Consider the following 14,146-nt stretch of genomic DNA (forward strand, 5'->3'; position numbering starts at 1 on the left):
AATGAAAATCAGTCCCAGATAATGAACACTCCTGCTTTAGAAATCATGACGGCCTGAGCCCTGCTTGGGAAGGTGCTAAGCCTAGGGAGTTTCTTGCCTCAGCAGAGGAGGGAGTCAGTGCTCAATGCCAGTTCCCTGGGTCCAGGCATCTAATCCTTAGGAATATTTGTCTGATCTCATCAATTCAAAAATAACAAATGGGATTTTGTTTGTTCACTTATTTATTTATTTTGCATTTTCTCCAATCTCCTGTGAACATCTAAGAGAGCTTTAATGAAAGAGCCTAGAGTTCTCCAGCTGTTCAATTCAAGGCAATGGCCACTGGGGAGCTGATGGATGGGAGCGCTGATGTAGTTTGCTTTCTCCTGGGAAATGGGGGAGGGGGCCTGCTTTCTGTGTATTGAGGGGAAGAGTCTGCCTCACATGGATCTGCCTGGTGGCTAGTTTTTTAGTCTTGCAGGCTAAGTTTTGTGTGGAGAATGAGAAACAAAGAGAGTAAAAGGTTTAAGACATGAAAATTCAACGAATTCAAATTGCCTTTTTTTTTTCCAGTATCATAGATCAGTTTTACTGGAAAGTAGATGGACAAACTAATTGGAATGTTTTTTTTTTTTTTTTGTTGTTGTTGTTGTTTTGTGTGTGTGTGTGTGGGGGGGGTTATTATATGTAGCTGCTTCTATGCCAGAAGGCAGAATTTAGTACAGTTAACATCAAAACCAAAACAGCTACCAAACCCTAAGTCTTTTCTTTCCAGATGGGTCCAGATAAAGTTTGCTGATGAGATACATGGACAGAGGGCATTATTTTCTTACAGTGGCGGTCACAGTGTCCCCGGAAGACACATTTACTTGTTAACTTCAGCGACTTGGGTCTAAACCACACATGGCAGGACAGTTGGTTAATTCAAGAAAGTCCTTGCAGAAAGTGCTGCCACAGAACTCACATTCTTTTTTTTTTTTTTTTTTTTTTTTACTTAAGTGATTCGGGGCCTTGGTCAGACTGACAGGATTTGCTTAAACCTGTTAGAATACACTCAGCCTTCCTTGAGACACTTCTTTGATGGGTTTAATGGCTTTACTCCACTGGTGGGACCCACTCCACGCTGGTCTCTCCTAACCTCACCCTCTTCCTCCTCCTCCCTCTCTTCCGAGTTACCGGAGACTGGCAGCCCACCCGTTTTCAAGCATGGCAGACCGAGGTTGTCTGGTTGGCAGGGTAAGCAATGGACCGGACGGTGGCCACGTTAGCCACTGCTTCTCCTGGGGCTGAGGCTGCCTCTGCTTGCTGGTTCACCCCTTCTGAGAGGTCACACGGGGTCAGGGGCGGGGTCATCTGGGAGTTTTGGTTTCAAAATACCATCGTATGGGGACTGGAAAATGCTAGTGTGGTCAGTAGCTTGCACTCTGTCAGAATGTCTGGTGGGAGGCATAGGCCATTCCCTACCACTCACTTGGATACCTGATGAAACTCATTGTGTTCTAATGTCCCCCACCTTACCCAAGGTAACCAAGTAAGTGCTGGGAACAGGACAGAAACCTATTGTCTCATTGTCATTGATTAGATGCCTCAGCTTCGGAGATGGCATGCAGACTGACCTTGTGCCATGAGAGAGGAGAGAAAGGCTTTGGTTTGTTATCACCATCACTTCCCTGCCAAATGATTCCAGTCACTGAACGCCTCCTGAACCGACACATCTTGGCTGCTTTACCCAAATGCTTCCCAACTTCCATCTGCCTCTTCTCTTACCCCTCCCCACCGCCCACCACCACAAAACATAAAGGTCTACTAATACTCCAAACAGATCACTCAACCATAAATGAGTAATGCAGCCACAAGAGGTAGCTCTGGGGGCATGAGAACAGCCTTCCACCCAATTGGAACAGAAAAGCCAGAGCAAAGTGCTCTCATAAACTCTAGACTTAAATATTTGCAATCAAAATCTCATTCAAAAAGGATTGGTTTTAAACATACAAAGTGTTCCCTTTACTGCCATGATTTTGGGAGAATTCAGTAGCTCCTAAATGCCTGACTGAAGAATGTCTTTTTATTTAAATAATAGGATTGTTAAGTATAACCCATCCTCTAGATTTTTCCCCCTGTAAATGTGCAGAAATAGGCTGACAGAAAAGGGGGGATTTGATTGGGGCAATTCATGGGAGATGTGTCTATTTCCTTTCAGTGAATATAAAATCTAGAGCTTCTTCAAGGAGAAAAAAAGAATTAGGGCACTGGTTGAGTTGGTGAATGTGTTCCTCTTCTTCCAGTGGCTTCTGCTGCTTCCTCCTCTTTCCTCTTGTGTAATTTCCATGCCTGCTAGTGTCTCTTCTATAACTATAAAGTCCTGTGTGGGGGAAGGTCTGTCTCTCTCAGCTTCATCCTCGCTGCTGCTTGTAGAATGCTTAGCACATAGTGGGTGCTCAGAAACACATGTCAATATGAAGATGAGTAGAAGCATAGACCAGGGGCAGAAGACAGTCTGTACCTTGGGATGACTGAGCAGGACACTGACTCTAGGAGCTTCGGTTTGCTCATCACAAAAATGTCCCCAATAACTGTTTCCTCAAATATTTCACAGGATTATTTGGAGGCTCAAGAAGGGGAAGGTATGCACAGAACACTCCAGGAGATGAAAAAAAAAATAACAGCATAAGGTAGATCTTCCCAGACTGAAGGTTGCAAAGACCTGGTGTGGATCCTCCCTGCCTGGAGGGCTGAGGAGAGGAGTAGAGGACATCAGCTGTCATCACTCCATGAATGCTCTGTTTGGATGACACAGGGACCATTCAACATTCAGTGGAACCTGAATGCAATGTGATGAGAGACCAACTGTGGACCAGGGTCAAGCCTGTTCAGGGCAGAGTGGGATGATGGGGATGACCTACACAGACTGAGAACAAAGAGGACCTCGAGGTGTTCGAAACAAACATGTCCTCAAAGCCTCGTGGAACTCTTAGAATGGCCCTAATTCTTGCCTGCTATTCTCTAGGCCACAAAAGATTGCCCACTAGTTACTATAGCAACAATTCTCCTTCCGAAGTGGCCGCGTTGGAATAGGAGATGGAAAAGTCGTCCTTATTAAAATAAGAAGAAAGAACAAGAAATTAGGGTTTTGATATATTTGCCCTCTATTCAAAGCATCCCTCTTTTATGAGAACAAGAAAGAAGCAGCTGCTATTATTACAAATATGCTTTGAATTCCTTGCAGTTAAATGTCCTAACTTTCATCTCAGACTGCTAGGGCCCGTATTTGTTCTACTACATCTGAAAATGATGTTACTTCCCCCAAGAGAAAACAGTAACACAGGAGATGTGGGACCACAGGCTGGATGGTGACAGCCTTGTCAACCTTTAAGCTGCCTTTATCTGGGGGGATGGGGGATGGGGGAGGGGGGGAGGGGGTAGAGCCATACCGAGCCCAGGTCAAAGCAGCTTTCTATCGATCATGAAGCCTGGCTAGGTCACCCCATCCATCTTTTCTTTGGCTCCTGGTAACAGCCATGCTTAAGCTGTCACTTGAGCAGTACCTGTATGAAGTGCTTCCTGGGCCCTGTGGTTCTGCATGGTTACAGTCCTAGGTTGGGCAGCCACATGGGTTTAGACATTCCCTAAATGGGTTGGAAGGCTGGTCAGCAAGCCCTAGGATGAGGACACACTCTACTTATGGGCAAAGGCCAACTAATTCTTGGTCTTGAACTCGTTATATAACTATATAGTCTCAGAACAAAGTAAAAAGAAAGGCTTTCCAAGTTAGGAAGTGTGTGTGTGTGTGTGTGTGTGTGTGTGTGTGTGTGTGTTTCTGTGTGTGAGTCTGTCTGTGCATATACACATATACTATGAGCCTTACCCTGGAAACTCAATTATGCCTCAACAAAGACTTTCTTTTCCATTCTTAAGCCCTAAAATCTTAGGTGTATGAGATTTCACTGCCTTCCCTGTATAAAGTAACCTGGAGACCCAGCATAGGGAGGACCTGCTGGTATAGGTGGAGAAAGGCTACTTAGTCAAGTACATACACAGTGAGTTACAACCCAAGGAGTTTGAAAACGCTGAGCCTAGTGGTGGTAAGTGACATAAAGGCGGAGCTTTTCCCCTGCAGAAAAGAGCAAGGTGTTCAGAACTCGGCAGACTGGGTGGCAGGATTTTGGATGAGCCCAGGGGTGAAGAAGTCAGGGCTACAGGACAATGTAACCTCCCTGCAGTCATCAATGATGGTATCACTGGGCTCTTGGAACTGCCCCATGGTTAGGACCTAGGCAGTGCCCGAAGCATAGAGGGCAGATTCCAGGAAGCTGATGGCCTTCCCAGACCTGTCATAGAAATCAGAGGCGAGTGTGACAGGCTTGGGCATACATTGGATTGGGTTTTACAAAAGGGGCACCCAGGCTGGTCAGCACACCTGTGGGCACTAGTAGGGCAGGGTGGAATCATCCCACTCCAGCTGGGCTTGCCTGGTGCCACTCTGCCCATGTCCAACTCTGCCCATCCCCTCTTCCTCTTCCTCTTCACTGTCATCAGAGCCACTGCTGCTGGAGCTCATGCCTTCTTCTGCTTCCTCTTCTTCCTCTCCTTCGGTCTCATCTTCCCCACGCCCTGGTCCTTCATGTTTCTGGACCCCAAGGAGAGAAATGAAGTATGCATCAAGGACTTAGCAGGGGCCACTTGGAATCTATGGGCAGCAAACGGTTAAAATGCTTGCAGTTCATTCCACTTAAAGCTAAACCCCTTACTCTGCCCAGAGATAGGATCTCTGAAAAAGAGACCTGGTAAGAGGAAAGTCAGAAAGTCCGATAAGGGTCTAAAATAGCAGCAAATCCCAAGACACATGGTCAAGGTAACACATTAGATGGATGGGCATTTAAATTCACAGCATTATTTCCTGAATCTTTCAGACCATTTAAATGGAAAGTTCAGGTTCTTAACTATTTGCTTTCCAGGGGCAGAATCATGTTTAATTTTGAACACCTTTCCATGTGGGAACATTGTATCACAGGAAGTTGAAGGTCTTCCACGCCAAGGAGCAGATGTGCCAGTGTGCATTCTAAACTATTCTCGTGCAAAGCCCAGTGTTCACTCCCTCGCTATACTGCCTGCCCCTGTGTGCCATGATTTGTGAACTAAAACCACACCTCATCTTTTCCAGTTCCACTTTCCCTTCTTCCATCTCTCTAGTGATTCCAGCAACATCCCTCTTCAGGATTTGTGTTTTGAGTTGGCATTCAGATAATGAGGTGATACGTTGCCTTGCATGGCGGTATGCCTCTTTAGATTGCATTCTATCTTTCCACTGTTGCCTCCAAACCATACCCTTTCTACAAGGCCTCCCTTACTCTAGTCTGCTGTAATGACTGTTAGTTCCTTGAATGGCCAGTTCATTCATTTTGGCCAGTTCAATGGCCAAAACTCTACCCAATGAGGCCTCAGCAAGAGCTAATATTACTAGGTCAGCCTTCTTGAGGCACACTATTGTCTGCTGCTCAGATCCCTCTTGCTTCTCACACTTAAAGCTCAGCCCTCTAAGGATGGAAATGCAGGGAGTCCCACACCAGCATGCTTTGAGAACTTGAGCCATGCTAGCATGCAAGCTGTGAAACGGGAGCAGATGAGCTGCTGTTAAAACTGGAACCAGGCACACAATGGTCGCCTCTTCTATTTCCCTATGACATTTCCTGATCTTTCTCTGGGCTTGTGTCTTCCACACTAAGCATTCCCGTGGGTAAAAGGAATGATAGATAGGCTGATATATTGATCAGAGCCCCTGGTGTGGTCATAGCTGGATGCTGGGGGTTATTGGCAAACTGAAATCAAGTGAACCTCCAAACTGTACTGCTTTGAGTTTAAATGCTGGTTGCATGCATGTGAACATGCTATAAGTCTTCTCTCAGTTCCCACCTTGGTAAATGAGGGCGATGCTTCCCATTTCACAGGGCACTGGTATATACAGAACATCTGGTACAGGGTCTGGCTTACAGGGAGCTTATTAAATGGCAGGTGTTGTCGTTGCGTTTTTGTTTTAACTTATTCTTAGCCCTTAAGTGAACTCTGTGGGCCGTCTAATTCGCACTGTTAGCTAATCAGAAATTCAATATTGAATTCCTAAGTGTTAGCTTTGAACTGCGGTGGGAGTGAGGGATAGCTACTGAATGACTGGCTGCTTTAAGACAGTTCTAGTTATGTTTGTGGGGTAGGAGTGCTTCACACCTTTTAAATTAGAGAACACAGTTCAGAGAGGAATATGGCTAGTTCATGTTGAAAGGACTAACGAGGCACAGAGAGGGGAGAATCACTGGAAATGGACTGATTAGACTAGGAGGAATCCAGATCCTAGAGCTAGACAGAGGAATAACTAAGTTGATTAGCAAGAGAAGCACCCCACTCAGAGATGATCCCATCCCAGAGAGGTTCTCTCTTCTCTTCTGTTTCTCTCTGTGTCTCTGTTGCTCCCTCCCTCTCTCTTCTCTCTCTCTTTTTCTCTCTCCCTCTTTCTCTTCTGTGTCTCTCCCTCTCTCACCTCACTGTCTCTCTCCCTCTTTCTCCTCTCTCTTTCTCTGTCTCTGTCTCTCCCTCTCTCTTTTCTCTTCTCTCTGTCTCTGTCTCTCTTTCTCTCCAAAGCTCACCTCCATAGGGTTGACTGTGATAGTCAGTGCGGAGTCATCCCAATCCATTTCAGCCTCCTTGGCAGCCTCAGTCTCTTGAATGAAGTGCTGGTGAGCAATTCGGACCCGATACACACCCATGGCCACAACAAACACCAGCATGCACACAGAGATAATGATGACCACCGTGGCGATGCTCGGGACCACTGAAACAAGAAAAGAATCCAAAGAACATGATAACTCAAGATGCATCTCATTCTTCTTAAGGACAGAACATCCAAGTTCACAATAAAATCTTCCATCCCTTTTCCCAGCAGTAGGATTCTGGGTCCTTACCTCACGGTGTCTGGGGCATACTTTTATCAAATTTTATACTGGCTCTGCTATGGTAATTGTGAAGAGTAAGGGAAATAAACTCTGTGGGAGTCTACGTAGGTGCAGTAGGCATTCAGTAAGTGAAGATTTTCTTTTACCCATGGTTTCCCTCCTCAAATGATATGGGAGTTTCTACTGAAAGTCAGACACTATACAGTCTGCTAGGAACAAGCACTACCAGATGGTGACACAACATGGCAAGTGTTCAAACAAAGGCATGGGCAGAAGACTTTGAATACGGTAAGCATATAAGGGTTCATGGAAAGTTTCTGAGTTGGGCCGGAAAGGAAATGACTAGCCTAATTTTGTCTCAGCCCTTTGTATTAAGCTCTGTCATTATTGATTGTATGAAACTTCCTGCTTAGTTGATTGATTCCCTGTTGAACCCAAGAGTGTTCAGAGAAAGGGTTTGTAGGCAGGATCATGGCAGGATCCTCTTCCTCTGAGGATCTCTGGATGCTACAGTATAACTATTTTACCTGAACTGCGCTGTATACTACTCCGGGACTCAGGGTGATGGACAGACTGGAGGAAGGGTGGCTGAACAATAAGGTGGTTGACGTGTTCCTGATCGGAGACTCTGGCTTCATGAAGGACACTGACCTGGGAAGAGCAGGAGAAGTGCAGGTAGGTGGTTGTGAGAATTCTTCGAACGAGTGAAGGAATGGGCAGGTGGTTCAGGCCTTCTTTCCTTAACAATGGCAGGATACACTCACCTCCAGGTTGAACTCATTGCTAGTATAACGGCCATTGAGTTCTGAACACTTGATCCGGAACCTCCGGGTCTCAAGGGAAGTAGGGTGCCAGTTGCGGTAATGAAGGTGGTGCAGCACCTGCTCATAGCGGCTCATGGACCCCACACCTGTACCGAGAGACCACACCCACTGTCTGTCAAATGTAGCTGAAGCATTTTCTGGGATCAAAAAGCGAAATCATTCTATTAGTTTCTACAGGTTCCCCAGGAGCAAGGATGTGGGACAATTTTCCCAGAGGCTGGAGTCACTCTAGAAAGTGAAGTCTAGAAACATAAGAATTTCCACTTGACCCCTAGGACTGTGTGAAGCACCCCCAGCCCCAGCTATCACAGTCACTAGTTCCTGGACAGCCTGGACACTCTCTTCTGCTGAGAGAACAGCGCTGAGTAGAGGGGCTAGGTGGGGTCTTACCATAGATGGAGTAACCAGCAGTAGAGTTAGTAGCATCCAGGTGCCGTTGGTGTAGCTCACTATGGTTGAGCTCCAAGCACTCTTGTCTTGGATCCAAGTCCCCTCCAAGCACTAAAATGTCACAGAAATCCAAGTTGTGTAGCATTTCTTCCAAGACTGCTGATTTGGGGGCTGTAGAAAGACAGGTACATGAGAAACGCCAACATGAAAAGCTCTTGCTTACCATGACACTTCCTCTGTTACTGCTTGCAAATCCAGGTGGGTCAGGAGAAGGGGTTGTGCAGCCTATCAGCCATGCCTACTGCTCAGACATCAGGCCATCTTCAAGAAGGTGGCATGAATTAGTGGTGAGAAGTGTACAGTTCAAACCCACTCTGCCACTGAGAAGCCACATACCACTCAGTTTTCTCGTCATCAGGGACATTATAAGCCATAGCCATAACTTGCATTTAGAGAGAGCTAAGTGGCTTTTCATTACATTCTTATAGCTTTTTCTGTGTGGACATAGTGTGTGTATGTGTGTGTGTGTGTGTGTGTGTGTGTGTGTGCATCCATCAGGCTCTGAGGATCTCGAGGGAAGAAACCTCTTTAGAATGTGTCACGGGAACTGCCAGGGAGCAGTTCTCATTCACGCTTTGCTCAAATAAGGATGGATCATTTACTAACCATCAATGGAATCATCAAGACATAAGCAAAAGTTAATAATTGATAAATCTGAGTAAATGAATTAGTTCACATGTTCCCAGAGGGGCACAATGGCGAGCTTGTCAGTCTGGTGGTCTTTGCCTGAGTCTATGCCTCCAAATTTCTCAAGGAAATATCTGTGCATTGGAATGTTAGACAATTTGGCAGTCCTAAATGAACACCCCATTTTAAGACCAAGGCGACTGCTGCTTACACAATGTGTGCCGTGTGCCAGCCTGGCACAAACATAATGACACTGGCATTATCCACAAGCCATCACTGGGAAAATAGTTGATCAAAGAAGTGGGCAGAATTGTTCTGACCCTATAATTCAGATACTGGTAACCTCTATGGCCATGCCTTCAAATATTGTTGGTATTTATAAAAACAAAAATGTTTTAAAAGACATTCAACAGATGAGATAATTATTTTAATTAAAAAATTCAATGGTACCTAAGTAGTTATTAGAGTTTCTGTGTGCCTAATTTTTTTTTCTGTTACCCAACCACATGGTTCCATGTGTCAGTAGCAGTATATGAAAAAACAATGATCTACGGTAACACTGAGGCCAACCATTAATGGCAGTGAACGTGCAACTTCAAATCTCTTCCAGGTGTCGCTCTCTGTTAGGTGACATCAGGTCACCTTCCTCATGATAGGGCCGGCAGAGTCACACTAGGCGGGGGCGTGTCCTGGCTGCCATCATATCCTACCGTACGGCATTATCTTCCATCCCTACTTTCCTGGATCCACTGTTGAAGAGACTGCCGGGTTACGAGCTCCGAGGGGAATCATCCACAGCTGAGCCCTCCAGGATTTCCTTCTCTGGTTGATCAGACAGTTAATCACCACTAAGAGCTAGAAACAATCGCTGGCGCTTTCCTTGAGCTGGAGGGAAGCGCCAGCGATTGGCAGTCTATAGATTAGTTGATGAACTCAGTCCAGCAGTCAGTGTGGTGATGGGCAGAACCTTTCAGAGGTAGTGTTGAATGCAGAGATATTTGCAAACCATCAACCAACAGGAGTCAGGACGGAGATGGATGCAAAAAGTTTAGGTGGCACAGATGCATGAAAACTTGTATGTGCTCCTGCATAAATATGGATAGATGGGAATGCATCAGTGGGGGGCAGAAGCTGACCGGAGAGCCTGTCCCTGTGGCTTGGTAGCAAACACAGCCTGCTCATTTAAGACTCTCGTAAAAACGACTATTTCAACAGCAAGTGTAGAAATTTAGAAGTACTAATAACAGCTCTCGGGCACTGGGCTGTGTGCTCTGTATGCACCTCTCATAAATAGGAGGTGAAATGTGGACCCACATTTAACTGCTTTCTCTCGTATTGCCAGTGTGCCGGTGTCAGCTGCAGCAACGCTCCCTGCTCCGCGGCTGCAACCACTGAAGTCAGCAGGCCTTCCTTTTTCAGTCCTATTTTAGCCACAAATGAGGATAACAGAAGAGGGAAGGTCACATGACTTAATGCACCTTGGCATATAACTCAGAAACCACCCTGGCTGGCCAGGTGTAAAATACCAACTATTTTTAGGTGCTCAGGAGGTCTGCCCCTTGAGAACGCAATCACTGGGAACCAGTGTGGTTTAAGGCGGTGGGTAATTGGGACTGTTTTAGAAGCGGCTCTTCAGGGATGCAGGCCTACTGGTACCAGCACATCATTAGCATTGGATTTCGACATGGGGAGGGGGTTGAAGTTGTGCTTTCCAAAGAAGCTCCGAAGGACAGCAGCTCTCAAACAAGCATTGCCCTGCAAGGCTGAGTCCCTCTGAGCAGCAAAAGGAAGGCTTCCTTCCATTCCTCTCAGCAGACTTCCCTCCCTGTTGGCTCCTTTCCTTTGGTCTGCCCCTAGCATATGCTCCAGCTTTCTATGTAGCTGCGTGTTTCTTCCCAGCAGAGAATGGAAACTAATCCTTCCCTCAGCAATGGTCCTAATAATGAAACTGGTGGGAATAGCAACCTGGGAGTGGCCCCCTCCCCACCCTAGAGCTTAGTCATATTGCCGAGGGAGACCCAACTTTCTGCTGTGTGTATGGTAATGTGAAGCCAGATTCTATCCTTGGCAAACCTTTAGCTTTTTTACCTAATGGTAGGAATGCTACATACCCTCGATGGGACATTTTTACAGCCGCATTAAAGGGAAGGCAAGCAGAAACAAATCATCTCTCTCCCTGCTTCTCAGAGGATGCTGCTGTTAGTATCTTCTCTTCTGGTCATCTCTTTCTTACATGGCCACAGTCATGCTATATGGAGACTGCCAAATCTGTGTGTCACTTCTTTTCACTTACTGTATAGCACAAGTGTCTTTCTTCCTGCTTCCGGTCACTAACACAAGTGTGCTACACTTGGTTAAGCCGCCTATCCCTGTCATACTGACCATCTGTTTCCAGCTTTGTTTAGTTTTTCCTATTGTATATCATCCTGCCATACCCGAGCAAAATGGTCGTCCTGAGTATCATTTTACTTAGATGTATTGAGTTAAGGTTCACCCTCCCCATAGCCCCCTCCCCACCTGTGCCTGTGGTTCTCGTGTCCCCCGAGGCCTCAGTCTTGGCAAAGGTGCTCACGATCTTGATGTCGGGGAAGAGGGTCACTCCTCTGGTGCTTTCAAAGTGGGCAGCAGGTCTCCAGAAGCGCTCTGTCCCCTGGAGGGTGATCTGGGGTTCGATGGCCTGAAGCACCATGACGTAGGCATCCACGTCTGGGATGCTGATGCACACATCTTCCCCAAAGCACCTGGGAAGACATTGGCAGTCACGGCCCCGACCAGCTGATGATTTAAACCATCCACCCCAGAGCCCCGGGCAAGAGACTAGACTGCCAACTCCAGTCTTTGCCAAGGTGTCCTGTTAGGAGTCTGTGGGGGCATCAGCAGACCTTCAGATTTAAAGCCGCATTACCAGCCTAACCACTAACAAAGCAGGGACTTAAAAGGGTTGGCTCCTGGGAGGGATGGGACCCTTCCATACTAGCAACAAGTAACCCTTGAAGCTTTCATTATCTTTTAGCGAAGTAATCAATGGCAGAATTCATTAGGAAGCAATTGCTTGCTTTTGTGTGTTGGTATTTGGTAAAGAACTTGTCTTGTTGGGTTGTAGCCATCTTAATAAATGAGACCCCAGGGCTAAATTCTCCTGCTGTGGCGTATGTATGCATTCTGTCTCTGTGGGGATTGCACAGGGATGCATCTCTGCTATGGGTGAGAGTGGAAAGCTGCTGTGGCTCCGTTACTTTACCCTAGTACACTGTCAATGAGTGTCTGAGAGACAGGGATGATATTATAGGAACCAAGGCTGGGAAGGGAGATAGATGAAGATCCATTCCCTGCTAGGCCACTGCTGGCTACCTATTTCGTTGCTTTATGCTTTAATATCTTACCTACACAATAGCCAGTGCAATGCTTACCCTATATTGGTAGTGGCTAGTTATAAAGACCGTCAGAAAGGCTGCTGTCCAGAGCTTGCATCATAGTTTGAGTCCAGTGATGTCAAGGCTTTCTCACTAGACTCATTGACGTCACTGATATTCTCCATTGTCATTAAATACCAAGGACCAATTCTGAGCTAGGGTTTGAGGCTAGAGCCTCATAGAGGCAGCTATAAGGTAGTTTGCCCTGTGGAGATGGATTTTTCTACTCTCCCATGCTCTAGGTGAGATGCTGATCTTTGGCTGCTGCTGCAAGTTCCCAGCACAGATTCCTGTTGCCTTTGCCATGCCTACCCATTGGGTTACCCTCTCTTTGTGGTTTATGAATGGCAGGTCTCAGACATGGACCCTGAGTAGTCTCTTCCATCTTCTTTGCTCAAGTTTGGAGCTGACTCAGAGGTGCCTTCATCTAACTTTGGGCCTCTGGGGTGGGAAGGCCCTTTTCATCACTATTGAGGGTGCTTTCCGCAGTGATCATCCCTCCCAGGCTCAGAAATGCAGTATTCAACAGATCCATCCTTCTGCCCTTGTTCCTTTCTCCTGAGTTCTTTTATCCTAGGTGCTTGGTGAGCCCACTCCTCCTCTAGGGTCCCCTGACTAGCAGTCATCTCAAGTATTGGCCAAGTCTGGGAAGCAATCTGTCAAGACCCTAAGTGAGCTATCCAAAAACTTCAGTGATTTCATCTCATTAACTGAACTCTGCTCCCTGGGGACAAGGACCATGCCTTCTCTTCCTCTGGCTTGCTCATAGTATTCAGGAATTCTATAAAGTAAAGTTGGTTAATTTAATTGACTTGAATCAATATTTGTCAAGCACCTACCACATACCAGGTGCTATGCCTTTAGGTCAGACCATTTTAGATGTAGCTGTTGGAGAATTTACAGAAAACAGAGTTGTCTAAGCATCAGATTAGATGTGGAGTAAAAACATAGAAAGCAGAAGGATAGCAAGGTCGCTGAAGCATCCTCCGTGGATAGCAGAGTTGAGGAACACGCAGTAAGAGAAGCCCTACTTGCAGAGGAATGCTTTTAAGGGACCATTGTTGCCTCGTTGGCTGGGCCTAGGCTGGTTGGATTTCACTCACTGGACTTTGGAAGAGAGTCTGAGGCGCCGGACACCTGCGGTTGGGAACTGCCTGGAGTTGATGTAGGAGACCTTCTGGAGGGCTCGGTTGATGTTTCCAATGTCATCACCTTCCATCACGAGAACGGACTGTGAAGGGTTGAAGTGATACTGGAAGACAGAAGAGAGTTCAGATGGTCAATGGCAGACATGGCGCTCTGAGAACTGTGCAACTCCACAAAGAGGCCACTAAGGCCACCAGGGTTGTTACCAGAACTCCTGAGGATGGTGAGTCAGTTGGGGTCTCCACCTCTCCAGGAAGTTGCTCCATTTTCTTCTGAAATCCAGCATCTTCCCTATGTGTTCTACCAAAGGATTAGATATCCAAGTGATACCAGCCCGAACCACAGGATGGAATTCTGAAAACCCAGTCACAGTGTTCCTTGAAAGAGGTATTTTTGTTTTGTTTTGCAGACAGGGTCTCATTGTGTAGCCATGACTGGCCTGGAATTTACTGGAATAGACCAGGCTAGCCTCAAATTTATAGATTATTATCCTGCTTGTATCTCCTAAGTGCTGGGATGAAAGGTGTGAACCACTGTTTCCTGTGATAGTAAGAGTTTTTGTTATTTTCACTCCTTTACTGTTATCACAATCAATAATCTCATTCATATAAACACATGGATGTATCTACAGGACAAATCCTGCAAGGGAAATTTCTAGATCAAAAAGTAGTAGATGCTCTTTGTCCACACTGGCAAATTTCTGGTTGCCGGAATTGTAAACACACACACACACACACACACACACACACACACACACACACACACA

The 14,146-nt window shown here is 46.3% G+C and overlaps 1 protein-coding gene across 1 annotated transcript in view; it reads right to left on the reverse strand.

Annotated features, from left to right (window-relative positions):
• Nucleotides 1-3,381: 3,381 nt before the first annotated feature.
• Clstn2 (calsyntenin 2) overlaps nt 3,382-14,146 on the reverse strand; it is a 572,340-nt gene continuing 561,575 nt past the window's right edge. The window contains exons 11-17 of the mRNA XM_055629720.1: nt 13,338-13,486; nt 11,339-11,562; nt 8,135-8,305; nt 7,685-7,830; nt 7,448-7,571; nt 6,615-6,799; nt 3,382-4,606 (exon numbers count right to left, since the gene is read on the reverse strand). Of these exons, the coding sequence (XP_055485695.1) occupies nt 4,406-4,606; nt 6,615-6,799; nt 7,448-7,571; nt 7,685-7,830; nt 8,135-8,305; nt 11,339-11,562; nt 13,338-13,486 (1,200 nt within the window). The 3' untranslated portion in view covers nt 3,382-4,405. The remainder of the gene's footprint in view (nt 4,607-6,614; nt 6,800-7,447; nt 7,572-7,684; nt 7,831-8,134; nt 8,306-11,338; nt 11,563-13,337; nt 13,487-14,146) is intronic.

The sequence above is a fragment of the Psammomys obesus genome, unplaced genomic scaffold (assembly GCF_907164565.1).
Source record: "Psammomys obesus unplaced genomic scaffold, mPsaObe1.curated_primary_1811, whole genome shotgun sequence".
Taxonomy (NCBI): Eukaryota; Metazoa; Chordata; class Mammalia; order Rodentia; family Muridae; genus Psammomys; species Psammomys obesus.